Source organism: Typopeltis vanoorti, chromosome 2, assembly GCF_054136105.1.
Source record: "Typopeltis vanoorti isolate ZY-2024b chromosome 2, IOZ_Tvanoo_1.0, whole genome shotgun sequence".
NCBI classification, from domain to species: domain Eukaryota; kingdom Metazoa; phylum Arthropoda; class Arachnida; order Uropygi; family Thelyphonidae; genus Typopeltis; species Typopeltis vanoorti.
The window spans coordinates 52,927,858-52,943,416 of NC_143550.1; the positions used below are offsets into that span (position 1 = coordinate 52,927,858).

The 15,559-nt window shown below is 33.9% G+C and overlaps 2 protein-coding genes across 5 annotated transcripts in view; one reads left to right on the forward strand and one right to left on the reverse strand.

Moving 5' to 3' along the window:
* Window positions 1-15,559, forward strand: part of LOC150109013 (short-chain dehydrogenase/reductase family 9C member 7-like) — a 154,660-nt gene that overhangs the window by 87,054 nt on the left and 52,047 nt on the right. Inside the window, exon 7 of one of the 4 annotated variants that reach the window (XM_090411300.1) lies at window positions 5,295-5,399. The exons of the other annotated variants lie outside the window; for them this stretch is intronic. The gene's annotated coding sequence lies outside the window, so the exon portion shown is untranslated. Of the gene's footprint in view, window positions 1-5,294; window positions 5,400-15,559 lie in introns of those variants that run through there. 4 annotated transcript variants of the gene reach the window in all.
* Window positions 14,302-15,559, reverse strand: part of LOC150109014 (general transcription factor 3C polypeptide 3) — a 306,866-nt gene continuing 305,608 nt past the window's right edge. The window contains exon 28 of the mRNA XM_090411276.1: window positions 14,302-15,491. Coding sequence (XP_090267402.1) covers window positions 15,381-15,491 — 111 coding nt within the window. The 3' untranslated portion in view covers window positions 14,302-15,380. The remainder of the gene's footprint in view (window positions 15,492-15,559) is intronic.

Genomic DNA, 15,559 nt, shown 5'->3' on the forward strand with positions numbered 1-15,559 from the left:
CATGTTTTTTTAAGATTTTATTGATTTTTTCCGAAGTGCCTTGGATGTAGGGAATGGTGATGGATTTAGAGTAATCTTTTTTGTGAAGGGGAGGGGGTGGTGGGTTGTGGATAACTGGGTTAAGTATTTTTTAGATTTTTTGGAGGGGATAGCAAAGAAAAGAAGTAGGCATAATGAAAGATATGCCTACTTCTGAAAAATGAGTCAGCTTGTGATCTTAGAAGATGCAGAAAAAATATAAGAAATCAAAGCAATGTGTAAAACTAGCAAAACAAACATAATGAAAACTTTGGTAAGATCATAAAAAATAAATATCAAGATGGTAGCAAAATATTCTGAGGGCTGTTGAAAAAGCTTAGAAATGGAGAAAAGATTACAATAGAAGAAATCGGAGATGATAAAGGTGAGATGAAAATTGAAGATATTCTACTTGTTTGAAATAATTAATTTGAGAGATTGCTAAATGAAACAAGAAGTACCAGAATAGTTGTAGAAAACACTTAATATAAATGCAATCAGACATATCAATACTTGAAGAAGAAAAGCTACAAAAAACTGGGAATGTGGGAAGACAGCTGGAGTACATGATATTTGACCAGAAATGCTCATACATGGAGGTAGAAAAGTTTTACAGTGGCTACACTGCACAGTTCAGAACACCTGGTCAGAAGGTCAAATTCAGATGACTGGAGTACTGCTCTCATATTGCTCATCTATAAAAAAAGGAAAATAAAACAAGAATTACAGAAGAATTTCTCTGGTAAGATTTCTAGAGGTATACTTGAAAAGGGAATAGGAAAATTTGTGAAAGAGAAGCTTGGAGAAGAACAAGCTATGTTAAGGTCAAGATATTGTCAAGATCAGATTTTCACTTTAGGACAAATAGTTGAGCAATTGTGGGAATATAACCAGGACCCATAGTTTAGTTTAGTAGATCTGGAAAAGGCATATGACAAGACATTATATCAAGCAATGCTTAGTCTATATTTTAGTTGTGAGCCAGCAGTTAGAATGCAAGGTAGTGTAGGAAGATGGTTTGATGTTATATCAGGTGTGAATAAGAATGCACATTATCTTCACTGTTATTCATCATCTATATGGATCACATTATGAAGGAAAGTGGCATTAAACTTGATGTCAAAATTGGAGATGTTAAATCTCAGCTCTTTACTTTATGCAAATGATGCTATATTTCTAAATGAATCCAGTAAGAGTCTGCAGGATTCCCTATTAAATTGCATAACTGCTTTGATAAATTTAGTATGAAATCAGCAATAAAAAGACAATGACATCAACTGCATTCTGAATGGAGAACCTATAGAACAAATAAAACATTTCAGCTATTTAAACAAAATTTTTAATGAGAGTGGCAAATTAAATATGGAAATAGACAATAGCTGGTATGATAGGAAGTCAAGTGAATAAATTTATATGGAATAAGAAATAAATTCGGCAAAATACTAAATTAACTGTACACAAGACAGTGCTCAAACCAATTTTAACTTATGGATCTGAGTTAGAAATAAAACACTTGAAAGACTGGAGACCTCTGATATGAGAGTTCTATAGGAAATTGAATAGATAGTATCAAATTGCAGAATCATATTAAGAATGAAGATAATATTATAAAGGAACTTGACATTGTTAGAATAACAAATGTTCTTTGTCAAAAAAAGACCCAGAGAAAGATCTAGGTGGATTGTTACAGTAAGAAGTGCTTAAAAGATTGAAAGATAAGATCTGATAATACTGGAGTCTTGATAGATAACAGGCTAATTTGGAGAAAAATTATTGATAGGAAGTTAGTAATGATGTAACTGTTTCATGTAGTACTATCATAATATCCTATACACTCTCTGAGGATGCATGTCAGGAATTTGATAATGATGATACTTTAATTGCCAAATAATTTTTGTTTTTTATTAGTCTGCCTAATATTTTTTTTTTTATTAACATTGTATGACACTATCAAAGACATTTACTCCTGAGAATTCAGTTTATGTTGTGGCATCGGTAAGTTTTGTTTCCTTGAATCAAATTTTATGTTAATACCAACATGTGTAGAAGGAATATTGTGAGAGGGTTAGAAAATACATAAAGCTCAGAAAAATTTATGAGTATTGTATGGAAAGCTAAGTTGGAGCATGAAAAGAAACTGGCTGCATAGGCTAAAGGCAACCCAAAAGAATTTTATCATTATGCAAAATCTATAGGACAGTAGTGAGGCCAGCTATGACATATGCTATAGAAACTGTGGCCCTGAGGAAAAATAACATCAGCAGGATGGAAGTAGCAGAGATGAGAATGCTTAGGCAGATGTGCGGTGTGACCAGAAAGGATCGTCTGAGAAATGACTATGTCAGGGGGACAGTGAAAGTTACGAACTTAGGAGCGAAAATACAGGAGGCAAGGTTGAGATGGTTTGGCCATGTGATGAAGAGGGAGGACGAATATGTGGGAAGAAGGGTCATGAAGATGGATGTGCAAGGAAGGCGGAAGCATGGGCGACCAAAGAAGAGATGGAGGGAGCTGGTAGAAGAGGACTTGAGGATGAAGAACTTGGATGTGGTGACAGCCCAAGACAGGAAGGTGTGGAGGAGACTCATTATCAACAGTGACCCCAATTAAGTTGGAGAAGCTGCAGAAGAAGAAGAAGATGCTTCAAGGGGAAAAAAAAAAAAACATGTGGAAGAATAACTTGACTGAATGCAGATGATACTAGGTAGTTAAATAATGAGTGCTCACTTTACAAAGTTCTCTCAACCTTATGTATGTAAAAGAATGCATAGTGCTACCACTACTTTGGATGAAGTGATAGAGGTGTACAAGAAGGACGTTCTAGAGCTGTAGTATAACCTGGATAATAATTTGGCAATTGGAACAGATATGATATCAGCATGTGTGCTAAAAGAATGTTCAGCAGAACTGGCTAGGCTCTTGACTTGTTTATATAATTAAGTCATAACTCAGGAAAGATCCTACAGGAATGGAAAGAATGTATGATAATTCCACTGCACAAGGGTAGAGTAAAAAAAAAAAAAGACTGATGTGTCTAACTACTACCCTATTAGTATCTCTGGAGTAATTGTAAAGATTTTAGAGAAGTTGGTAAGAACTTGCATAGAGAAATGGGTAGGCAAACAAGATATATTTTGCAAGGAACAGCATGGAATTACTAAAGGGAGGTCATATCTGAGCAATTTGCTCATATTTTATAATAATGTTATAGATGTGTTGGATAAAGAGAATGAATACACTATGATACTGTTTGACTTTGCTAAGGAATTTGATAGGATACCACGTGCAATAATTTATGCAATAAGATTGCATAAACTAGAGAATATGGGACTGGAATATAAATTATTGGCCAAATAAGTGGGTGGCTGCTGCACGGGTATCAGAAAGTAGTATACTGGGAATGTGAATCTACCAGATTTAAGATGACCAGTGGTGTGCCCAGGATCAGAGCTTGGACCATTATTGTTTAATCTATACATTAATAATACTGGAAAGGGCCTGACAAGAGATCTTAAGTTCTTTGCTGATGATGCAAAGATAGGTAGGGCAATCAGAGATGCTAATTGATATACAGCATTTACAGGGTGATTTGAATAGGCTAGAAGTGTGGGAATTATGATGATAAATTGAGAGTATCGGACTGCAGATGCTGGTAAACAGAAGAAAAAGTAGTGATACGATAGAGACCTATAAACATTTCAGAGGCATTATAGGATATTGATTGATGCAACTTTTCATTATATGGAAGGTGGACAGAGGACAAGGGGGAACGTGAGAAAGTTGTGTGCAGTTAAGAAAGGGGTAAGAGTTAGATTTTTCCCTCATAGAACTGAGTGGGTGGACCAGTTTTCCTGTTATAATAGTGAGTGCATCTAGTATAGGAGATTGTATGGCTTTCCTTGATGAGTCCTTGACTCCCTGAAGGTCTTTTAATAATAAATAAATAAATAAATATATATATATATTGATTTATATATTTATAGAGATCTGATCGAGAACTACAGTTAACCCTTGAACCTCTGGGTTAGGGGTGACAAATCCTGTGCAATCAAAAATCCATGTATAACTTTTTGACTCCCCAAAAACTTAAATGTTAATAATAGTCTGTCTAATAGCTTACTGTTGACCCGAAGGTTTACTGATAATATAAACAGTCAATTAACAAATATTTTGTATGTTATATATATTATATACTGTAATCTTACAATAAAGTAAGCTAAAGAAAAGAAAATATTAAGAAAATCATAAAGAAGAGAAAATACATTTACGGTACTATAATGTATTTATCAATACTGCAAGTTTCTGTCATCTGTTTACAAGATGAATCGTCTGTCTGTTAGTACCTACATCAATATTATCTTATATGATACAAAACACTGTAGATGTTATACATATTACTAACACTAGACATCAAAAATGAAAGGATAATGTGAAAAAGAAATTCATATTTATTTACAGGTATCACGATTCATACGTTGATAACAAAGAAGCAACAAAATGATTGCTTTATGGTAGCCTAGTGTATTGCTTCATTGCTTCAACTCACTGATCACCCAGTAAAATGTTTATAATTTTATAAGATTTGTTAGATTGTTTATGTCTTCACTCTTTGTGTTTATCGATATATGTAATTTATGAATACAAAATTTAATGTGTGTGTGTATATATATATATATATGTGTGTGTGTGTGTGTGTTTTATTTTATTCCCATTGTTATGTATGCGTTATGTTCCATCGAGTCGTCTTCGACTCCTGGTGATTCTACGAACATACGCTCTTCAGATCTGTCCCTGGCCATATCTTTCAGAATTTCCCATTGTTATACTATAACTATAGTTTTACTATCTATACAAAGGGTATGTGGGTATGCCAGTTACATGCACATTTCTTGGGGGGGGGGGGGTACGTGAAGCATAAAAGGTTAAGAACTACTGCTATACGCTAACAAATGAATCAGTATGAAATTTTTATTTATGTTAATTAAATTAGATTTAATTTAAAGGGTCAAATAATTAAATTAATTAATTTAGAACACCAAATTTTATGCAGTTATGATTTAATACTGCATCTTTATGTTTGCATTTCTCTCGACTGCAAATGGCACCATGTATGGGCAGTAAGTGTTAGTGTGCATAGATTTTGATAAATTTTAACTTCTTATAATAGATTTGTGTATATTTTATGGTAGTAAATGATAAAATAGAATGATATCTACATATATTTTATGCATTCCCACCATAATCTAATTTTTTTCTTTATTTTTCAATATTTCTAGGGTACGCAGTTTGTCTTTTTTTTCTTTTTTTTCAAATTGTCGCAAATCTCGGAAAAATTTTCCAGTATATTTATTGAAAGAAAACACATGCCTGCACTGTTCAAGGGTCAATTGTATTTGGAATTACTACCAAGACAACTAAGACTTATAAATCCAGTATATATTTATTAATTAAATATTGTTAATTAAAAATATCTGTTAATTATTGTGTGTTATACAATTTTTCTGGATTTTTTTACCGATTCAGTATGTGGAATAACAAAGAAAGAGAAATCTACACTTCTGGGAGTGAAAATCTTGTCACCTCCATATGAGATTGGCTAATTCACTCAACTTCAGCTCAAGTGACTTATAAAGATACTTTATGTCCTAGACAGGATTTGAACCCCCAACCTTTCTAGGTGAGGGGTACATTACATCATTCTTCTGAGTGTGCTGTGTAATCACTTGAAATCTCCCATGTATGCTCAAACAAGATACTAAGAAAATTTATATTTTTCATAAAAGATTACTGAGCGGGAATGTGTTTCATTACTACAAAGTACAGAATTGAAATATGCACAAGGTATCAATCATCTACGTGATACCAGATTTAGCTCTTATTTTGTATAATTCATTATGGCTTATTATCGACTCTTAACAAATTTTGCTTATGTTTCACCCCTCCACAAGTTCCCAACAAGTCACCATATCATTCTTTCAGGTAAGACTATCAGTATATTTTCTTGTGCTCTTGTTATCATCATCACTATTTTCTGGTACATATCTTCAAGAGGTCTTAGCAGCAATTTTTCCATGTCACGATTCAGATCAACAATTTTCATTCATATTGGTCTATTATTTATGAGAGTATTAGTTCAGTCTTTTAAAGCACTCATCATCATCATCAAATTCCTGCCATGTACCCACAAGGGATTTACAGGATATGACAGTACTACATGAAAAAATTACATCATTACTAACTTCCTATCTACAATTTTCCTCCAAATCAGTCTGTTACTTGTCAAGACTCCAACATTATCAGATCCTATATTTCTATCGTCTAAGGCACTTTGTACCGTATCAATCCACCTATATCTTGGTCTTCCTCTGGGTTGTTTTCCTGCCAACCTGGCAGAGAACACTTGTTTTGCTAATCTTTCCTCTCCCATTCTATTTAAGTGACCATACCACCTGAGATTAGCTCTGCTAACACATTCCTGGATGCTGACAATGTCAAGTTCTTTCCTAATATCCTCATTTTTAATATGATATTGCCATTGATGCCATCTGTTCACGCCTCTAATCTATCTCAGGACTCTCATATCTGCGGTCTCTAGTCTTTGGTCAAGTGTTATACTTCTGACACAGCTCTCAGATCCATAAGTTAAAACTGGTTTGAACACTGTCTTGTATACAGCTAATTTAGTGTTCCGACTAATTTCTTTTTTATTCAATATGAATTTATTCAATTGACTTCCCACCATACCAGCTTTGCTGATTCTGTTGTCTATTTCTATATTTAATTTACCATCTTCAGTAAAAATCATGCCTAAGTAGCTGAAATGTTTTACTTGTTCCACAGGTTCTCCATTCACAACACAGTTGTCATTTTCAATGATTCTGCTATTTTCATTGTCTTTGTCTTTTTATTGCTGACCTTCATACCATATCTATTACAACAGCTATTCAACTTAGTCAGAGAATCTTGCAGACTTGTAGCAGATTTATTTAGAAGTATAACATCATCCGCATAAAGCAAAGAGCTGACATTAACATCTCCAATTTTGATATCAGGTTTAATACCACATTCCTTCATAATGTGATCCATATAGATAATGAATAACAGAGGGGATAATGTACATCCTTGTCTCACACCAGATTTAACATTAAACCATCTTCTTGTACTTCCTTCAATTCTACCTGCTGACTTACAACTCAAATAAAGACTAAGTATTGCTTGATATAATGCTCCATTGACACCATATAACTGCAGCATATTGAATAGCTTCTCTCTTGGCACCTTGTCATATGCCTTTTCCAAATCTACAAAACTTAAATACATATCTTTGTTATATTCCCATGCTTTCTCCACTATTTGTCGTAAAGTGAAGATCTGATCCTGACAGCCTCTATTTGGCCTGAATCCAGCTTGTTCTTCACCTAGCTTTTCTTCCGCAATTCTTCTCAACCGTTTCTCAAGTATACTTGCATAGATCTTGCCAGGAACACTCAGTAGGGAAATACCTCTGTAATTCTTACATTCAGTTTTATTTCCCTTTTTATATATGGGTACTATGAGAGCTCTACTCCAATCATCGGGAATTCGTCCCTCTGTCCAGGCTTTCTGAACTATGCAGTGCAGCCACTGTAAGACTCTTATACCACCATGCTTCAGCATTTCTGGTCGAATATCATCTACTCCTGCTGCCTTTCCACATTTCAAGTCTTTGATGGCTTTTTCTACTTCAAGTATGGATAAGTAATCCTGACTGCATGTCTGGTCAGTGTTTTTTATCACTGTGCTGTCATCACTGCTTGTTTCATTTAGCAGTTCTTCAAAGTAATTACTCCATACTTCAAGGATATCTTTTTCTCCTGTTTTCATGTCACCTTTATCATCTCTAATTCCTTTTACAGCACTCTTTCCTCCATTCCTAAGCTTCTTCAACAACCTCCAGAATATTTTGCCACCTTCTTGATATTTATTTTCTATATTCTTGCCAAAGTCCTCCCATGACTTTTGTTTAGCTAGTTTTACACACTGTTTAGCTTTCTTACATTTGTCTCTGTATTCTGTAAGAGTAAAAGATGACTTATTTGCCAGGAACTTTTGATATGCGTTCTTCTTTTCCTTCAATGCCTCTTTAACTTCCTGTGTCCACCAGGGAGTTCTGATTTTTTTATCCTTGCACACAACCACACCACATGGCTCTCTGGCAGAATCAATCAATGTTTTCTTTAGAGTTTGCCACTGAATCTCCAAGGTTTGATTCCTGTTCTCAAACTCTTTCATCTTCCTTTCAATAATCTTTCTGTATTTTAGTCTACAGTTCACATCTGAGAGTGCTCAACTTTTGTTCGCTTTAAAACTTTCTTACATGTTATTCTTTTCAATATGAAATTCAAATTTATCCTGCTCAAGACTAAATAGTGATTACTTCCAATTTCAAATCCTCTGTACACTCTGGTGTCCTACACCAGGGAGAAAACATCACTATCAACAATAACATAGTCAATGAGACTTTTCTTATTACTTGCTTATTCTCTCCATGTGAATTTGTGCACATTTTTATGTTGGAACATGGTGTTAGTAATAACCAGTCCATGTCCTGAGCAGAAATCCAACAGATATTTGCCATTATTATTAGCTTTGCTCTTTTCTCCAAATTTTCCCAAAATATTTTTGTATGTCTCACAATCATTTCCTACTCTGCTATTTAGATCCCCAACAAGGACCAACTTTTCCTTTTTTATTGTGTCAGTTGCTTTTTCTAAAGCCTCAAAAAATTCCTCCACTTCTACCTTAGTAGAACCTTCTGTGGGACCATAGGTCTCAGTGAGACCTATGGTCCACTGAGTCCATAGTTCCTATGGTCCATAGGTCCACACAGGACCATAGGACCATAGGAACAATGAGACAAATAAGTCTCATTGTTCAGTTCCCCATTCTCATATTTGCCCACATTACTCTACTTGAGACTGACTGCCATTCAAGAAGATTAGCCTCGTATTTTGTGTTGAATACTATGGCTACTCCTCCTTTTCCTTGATTGTCATTGCCTGAATATAACATTTTGTATTTATTGCTCAGAAAGATCTCACCAGTTTTGGTCTTTTTTGTTTCAGTCACCCCTATTATGTCGATCTGTTACTTATCTAATTCCTCAGCTAGCTCCATTTCTTTGCCATTAAGGCTTCTTACGTTGATAGTACCGATCTTTAACTATGGTGATGTTGAGTTGGGGTTTGTTTTCAGATTTGTTCCAGTAGCTGACTTTTCGCTGTTCGCCCTAGTTCCCTGGTGAAAACAACAGGGGCCTTGTTTAACCGGGCGACGCCCCAGCCGGCATGAAATTTTGTCATGTTGTACCATCATTTTTTATTTTGGTTTAACCAATAAGAATACAATTTGGTCGGCTAAATACCAAATTGCCAGCCCATCCTCGTTTGTTCAGTATCAAAGTAGATACCCAACAGGGTGCACCACGAGAAGGTGAGGATTGGACATTAGGTCAGAAGCCCTGGTCGGTTCTCTGCATTCCTTTAAAGGCTATGTGGAGGTCTCCTCTCAGTTATACAGCTTTGACTCTTAAGCACCCCCTTTAAAGCACTCCTAACTGCATAAACACACCTATATCTTGATGAATATGTAGATTTTTCGGCCAAAAAACAAATGTGACAAATGATAACTAACACTGTTAGTTATCTATATTATTATGACTTATTAAACCCAGTGTTAGTTATCATTGTCATATTCGTTTTTTAGTCATAAAATCTACATCCTCATCATGAACAGACTTGATTTGGAAGTAAAAAGAAAGGTGCATAAACTAGAACTAAAATGCAAAAAAGCCAGACTTCTGAATCAACTTACATTTCTGAAAAAGATGTAGGAAAACAATAATATAATTCCCAAGTTTTTACTTTTCAAAGAACATTTCTATTCTAGAAGGGCTAAACAGATCCATCGAAAAGTGTCATTTGTCCTGCTGTTATGCGAGATAATACAATCTACAAGGTATGTACATAACCAAGTTCATTAGTTGTCTTCACTTGCCCAATACTAACTGCATAGATGCTGATCTATGGTCTTGTTTAGATAATATGATCAATGCCACGTGTAATAACATTTTTCTAATTTTTCTAAGATATTCTAGTTTAAAACTAGAATTTCTGCATTTGCCAAAAGACAACTATCCTTTTGAAAAACATACTGGAGTATACAAATTCCATGTATCTACAGCTAAGCTTACACTAGACAGATTGGAAAAAATTTTGAGATGCATAAAAAAGAACATGGGGTGACACACACTGAGTGTAAAAGTAAAGTAAAGTAATGGCTTCACTGCAGATTTTTTCAGCATTGGATTGGCCTTTGGCTTTATGCCTTAACAGGAAGACAATCTCTTTTCAAAACATTTAAGGAATCTTTGGAGCTGACACAATTACACGTCTCACACCTTAAACAGAAACCAGAGCCTTTGGAAATCACTTTTATCTTTATATAACCTATCCGATTATTATGCCAATAACTATTTAATCAGGGGCGAATGCTGGTCTTGAAATTCACGCTTGCTCTTGTTATCATTCAAGGAGTGAGAGGTGTGATTGAAATATGATTATCGGAATAATGAATTACAGGTAATCCTCGTATAATGCGGATGTCAGGTTGCATAGAAATGCCGCGTTATATAAATCACGTTATGTTCCGAAATCGTTTTTTTTTTAAATTATATAAACAACAATCACATATCCAACAAAAACATATTTTTATTTAATTCAGGTAATTCATGTAAGTTAAGAAAACATATAAACTATGACACAAATACATAGTATAAAATTATAAAAATTACAAATTGTAATTAAGCTTCATTGCATGTAATGCATAAATGTTTTAGGCAAAATAAAAATAAGTGCATATTTTAATCTTTCATAGCATGAGGATCGGTTAATAAACATTAGTTTTGTCATGTAATCACTTGATTCATTACTACAAAACAGTAAAGTAATTCTGTCTTTGGAAACTTTGAATAGAGCTGATCTTTCATTTTTCGAAATATAGGTGCGTTTTGGCATTTTTTTCCAATATAACCCGAATTCATCAGCATTGAACACCTGGTCTGCATTATAAATGTTTATAAACTTTGAGAGTTTTTTGTTTAATAAGATTTCCATCCAAAGGAATTTTCTTTTAAGTGCATCTTCTTTCCAAATCATTAGAGATTTCTTTATTTTTCTCTTAGAAAATTGCGTACACGAGCAACACGCTTTGCACTTACCATTTACCCAGCAATAAACACTTTTCTGGATTTTATGTTCATTGTGTTTGATTGTTTGAATTGTTGATTCATTTAAATTCAGTTCTTACAACAACTGATTTTTCTCCATTTTTCAACCAATGCATGATTTTTTAATTTTTTTCTTCCAGACGAATTTTGTTTTCAATATTCATTTTTTCCCTTTCAATGCAATTTGTGGCCATTACTATAAAAATAATTTTTTTACATGAAAAAGCATTACATATTAATTATGTATGTAACTCACCAGAAAATAAAGTGCTCAGCTTGAGATAATACACTTATGATCTTTAATGCACTTTCCTGGCAGAAAACGAAGACCATTTTCAACAATAAACACTTTTATGCACTATACAATTTACGTATTGTCAATTGTATACTGTATTGTACAATTGCATTGTATAATTGTATTGTATTACATGCATGCTAAAGGGTGTTTCCCCTGATATAAATTCACTACTTATAACTACCTGCGCTATACGGGCAGACACAAATTTAATGAAGATAAAATTTGATTTTTAAGTCACGCAGTGAAAAATATATGAAAAGATAAAGGGTTACTACAATTTCTAGACTGTATTTCTGTCAAAACAGCATTGAACAAGGGTTACTACAATTTGTAGACCGGGTTGTATAAGTATACCACGTTATATACGAAGGTTACCTGTACTGAGCATTTAAAACTATATGTTTAGAAATTTATGTACATTTAATCATACAAATACAACATTTATTTTACAAATGATATTCTATATTTTTCAATTTAGCTACTTGAATACAAATTCTACCCTATGGTTCTTCTTTATGAACTAGTCAATAACATCGTCATAAAAAGTTGGTTGTAACTTAATTTTCCCATGCAACACGCACACTTGTAAAGGCTGGCTGAAGCTCACTGGCTAGAGCTATGTTGACTGTGTATGGCCTGTGGTTTAAGCAACAGAGTGAGACAACGTGAAATGGCTATGCGCACGCATGAAATCACAGTGCTGCTGCGAGAACCTGTAAGCTCCTACAACTGAGCAAGCCAAGGTAGCTTTGATTAGACGAGCAAGCATCGGCTTCGATACATAATGCAAAGCTCAATTATTGCCGTGCAAGCTTAAGACGTCTTCTGTCTACAAAAATAAAAGCCTAAATGGAATGCTTATAAATGCATGTATTTATAACAAATAAATATTATTTCTTTCTCAATTAAGGAGCTTGCACAGCAAGCATGGAGAATTCGCCACTGCATTTAATGACCTTGTGACACAATGAATGTTTCATGATTCATATGTCAATTGATACACATGATTAATCTACATTACTATTAATGTTATATGTTTCACAATGACTGCTGTTAGTAAACAATGAAACATGTAGAAGTCTAGGTCATAAAACATCTATGAAAAAATCCCACAAATGTTTTTGTTAAATTATCATATAAATTAAAATAATAATAATAAAATATATATATATTTAACTTATACATATTTTTGGTCATAAAATGTTAAAAAATATAAGACATTGATAACCTGATCATAGATATTTAATTCATACGTGTGTTCGTACAATATTGCCTACCAGTTTCGCTAGTAACTGACTAGCTTTCTCAAGGCTTGCACAGTACAAAAAAAATGGTAAATGCAAAAAAGGTTTAAGAATACAAAAAATATTAGTACCTGTTAGGAAGCTAAGGTAACACTTTCGCATGACATGGCTGTATGAATCCCGACTTTCTACTAAGTATCATGAACACGCATTACATGCAAACGCATAATATGATTATTCGCGTACTGTAGTTCTGTTGGACTGAGAGAATTAATTAGATTTTTCCAAGTATCGTTCAATATGGCCCTTGATTTCTGTTTAGGTTGCTGCCTGTACGTAGCACTATTGCTGCTTCTTTGAATAATCGATGTCTGTAATCATTATCTACGTAGGGCATAGAGCTGTTATCCCAGTCTATAGCGTGGTTCGAAGTTGAAAAGTGATGTGCTAAACCAAGAGGTGATCGTTCTGTTGTGATTTACAACGCCCACATGTTCTTTCTGTCTTATTTCCAAGCTTCTCGAAGTTTGTCCAATGTAGGAAAGATCGCACATGCATGGAATATTATACACACCTGGATATTTATAAAATGGAACACTGTCCTTAGGAGATCTTAGAACCTGTCTGATGCTAGTAGTTGGTTTAAATACAACCCTGATGTTATGGGCTTTTAACAATCTCGCAATTTTGGTGGAAATTGAGCCCATAAAGGGGATGACTGCTGTTGAAATTTGCTGGGAGACTGTTCTTTCTTGTTGGTTATCTTTGTATAGAAATTTGTTGATGTTTCGAGGATAACCATTCTGCGATAGTGTTATAGCGATTTGGGAAAGTTCTGTCTGAACTTTTTCATCGTCGGAGATAAAGTTTCTGACTCGATTTCTCAACATGTGGATGATACTCTGTTTATGTGACCTATGATGGCTTGAAGATTAATGTAGATATCATTCAGTGTCCGTAGGTTTTTTTTGTAAATAGACAGTTTGAAATTGTTACCTTGTCTTTTAACTAGTATGTCCAAGAAGTGTAGCTGTTCGTTGTTTTCTAACCTCTAGAGTAAATTTGATTTTATTGTGGAGTGAGTGGATTTTATTGACAAACATATGTAGGTTTTCCATGTTGTCCTGCCATATGATGAAGATATCATCCACATATCTCTACCATATTGAAGGTTTAGGAGTAATGTTGGTGAATAATTAGAAGGCCTAGCCATGGGCAGTCCTCTGTCACCACCATGTGCAGACCTTTTCATGGAGAAATTTGAAAATGAAATCTTCACCAACATTACTCCTAAACCTTCAATAAGGTGGAGATATGTGGATGATATCTTGATATCCCTTGATGAGTCTTTGGACTCCTTAGAGGTGTCACATAATAATAATAATAATAGAGGTGTCACATAATAATAATAATAATAATACGTATGTATATACACTGGGAATATTCCATTCTAAATAATTTAAGAAGTCAAAAAAACGACTATTTCTGCAATTTATTAGTTTCATCAGAAATTCATTTACATAATGGATATTTTTAATAAACACAATTGTTATATTAAATTTTTTATAATTAAAAGAGCATATTTTTTTCATAATCAACATTTACTGTATATAAAACTATACAATATATATATATATATATATACCTTTTTTTTTCCCCCACTCAATCTTTCAGCATAATCAAAAAATTTTCAGACTGGTTTATCTTCCTTAGTGTGCCTATCTATCAGCACCAGACAAGAATAACCACATTTACTGTAAATATGGTTGTTCTTGATTATCTTGTTTGCTTTGGGGAGAAATTTGAGTTAAGCTGGTTAGAAACCTGAAGAAATTCAGTTTAAGAGATCATGGATGGGTGGATTCCCTTTTTTTTACGTGAAACTCTAATTCATCTTCAGTTGAAAAAGCTATACATGTTTCTCACATCCTTGTGTGTGTATTTGGGGTGGTGGTGGTGGGGGGGGGGGGGGTTACATAGATCTTTCCAACCAAAGAATGCTACTGATTGATCTGAATCATGATCATGACTTTATCAGTTACTTATAGATGAATAGGAGCCTGAAAATTAGTTCCTGATTTCATTTCTGACAAATGGAAATATATTGTACTTATTAAATGGAGCATTTTGGGGATTCTATTGTATAATTTCAACAGAGGTTAGACATCTTTACAAGTTTCAACACACCACAAGTTTCCATAGTAATATTTTTGAAAGCCACAGATTTCAGTAACATTTTCATCATTTAATACATGCATGCACATTATTTGGTGTGATACTACTTCAGAATGACATGTACCAGAAGAATGGCATATTTAGGCAGATTCTACCAGTCTGGTGATGCACTTATACTGACAATGGCTGGCAGTAAAGCTTTTGCTAGTTCAAATGCTTTTTGATCATACCTCTTAGTGCTTATTATAGAGAAAGAGATCCTGCTTTGAAAAGTAAATAATTGAAAAGGAGAATCATCTTACTTTCCCTTAATATGCATAAGAATAAGTACATCGGTATACAGGTATTGATTTTTGTATTGTATCAATATAAATAAGTGCTACACTACACAGTAATTCTGAACATAGTAGCGTGCTAAGTCATAAGATCCACTTGCTTGGTAAATTTGCACTAAATTATATACAATCTCATGGCTGAGGTCAAACAGAGGCTGAAAGAAAGAAAGAAAAATATATATATATATATATACACACACCCTACACCCACATGCATACATGA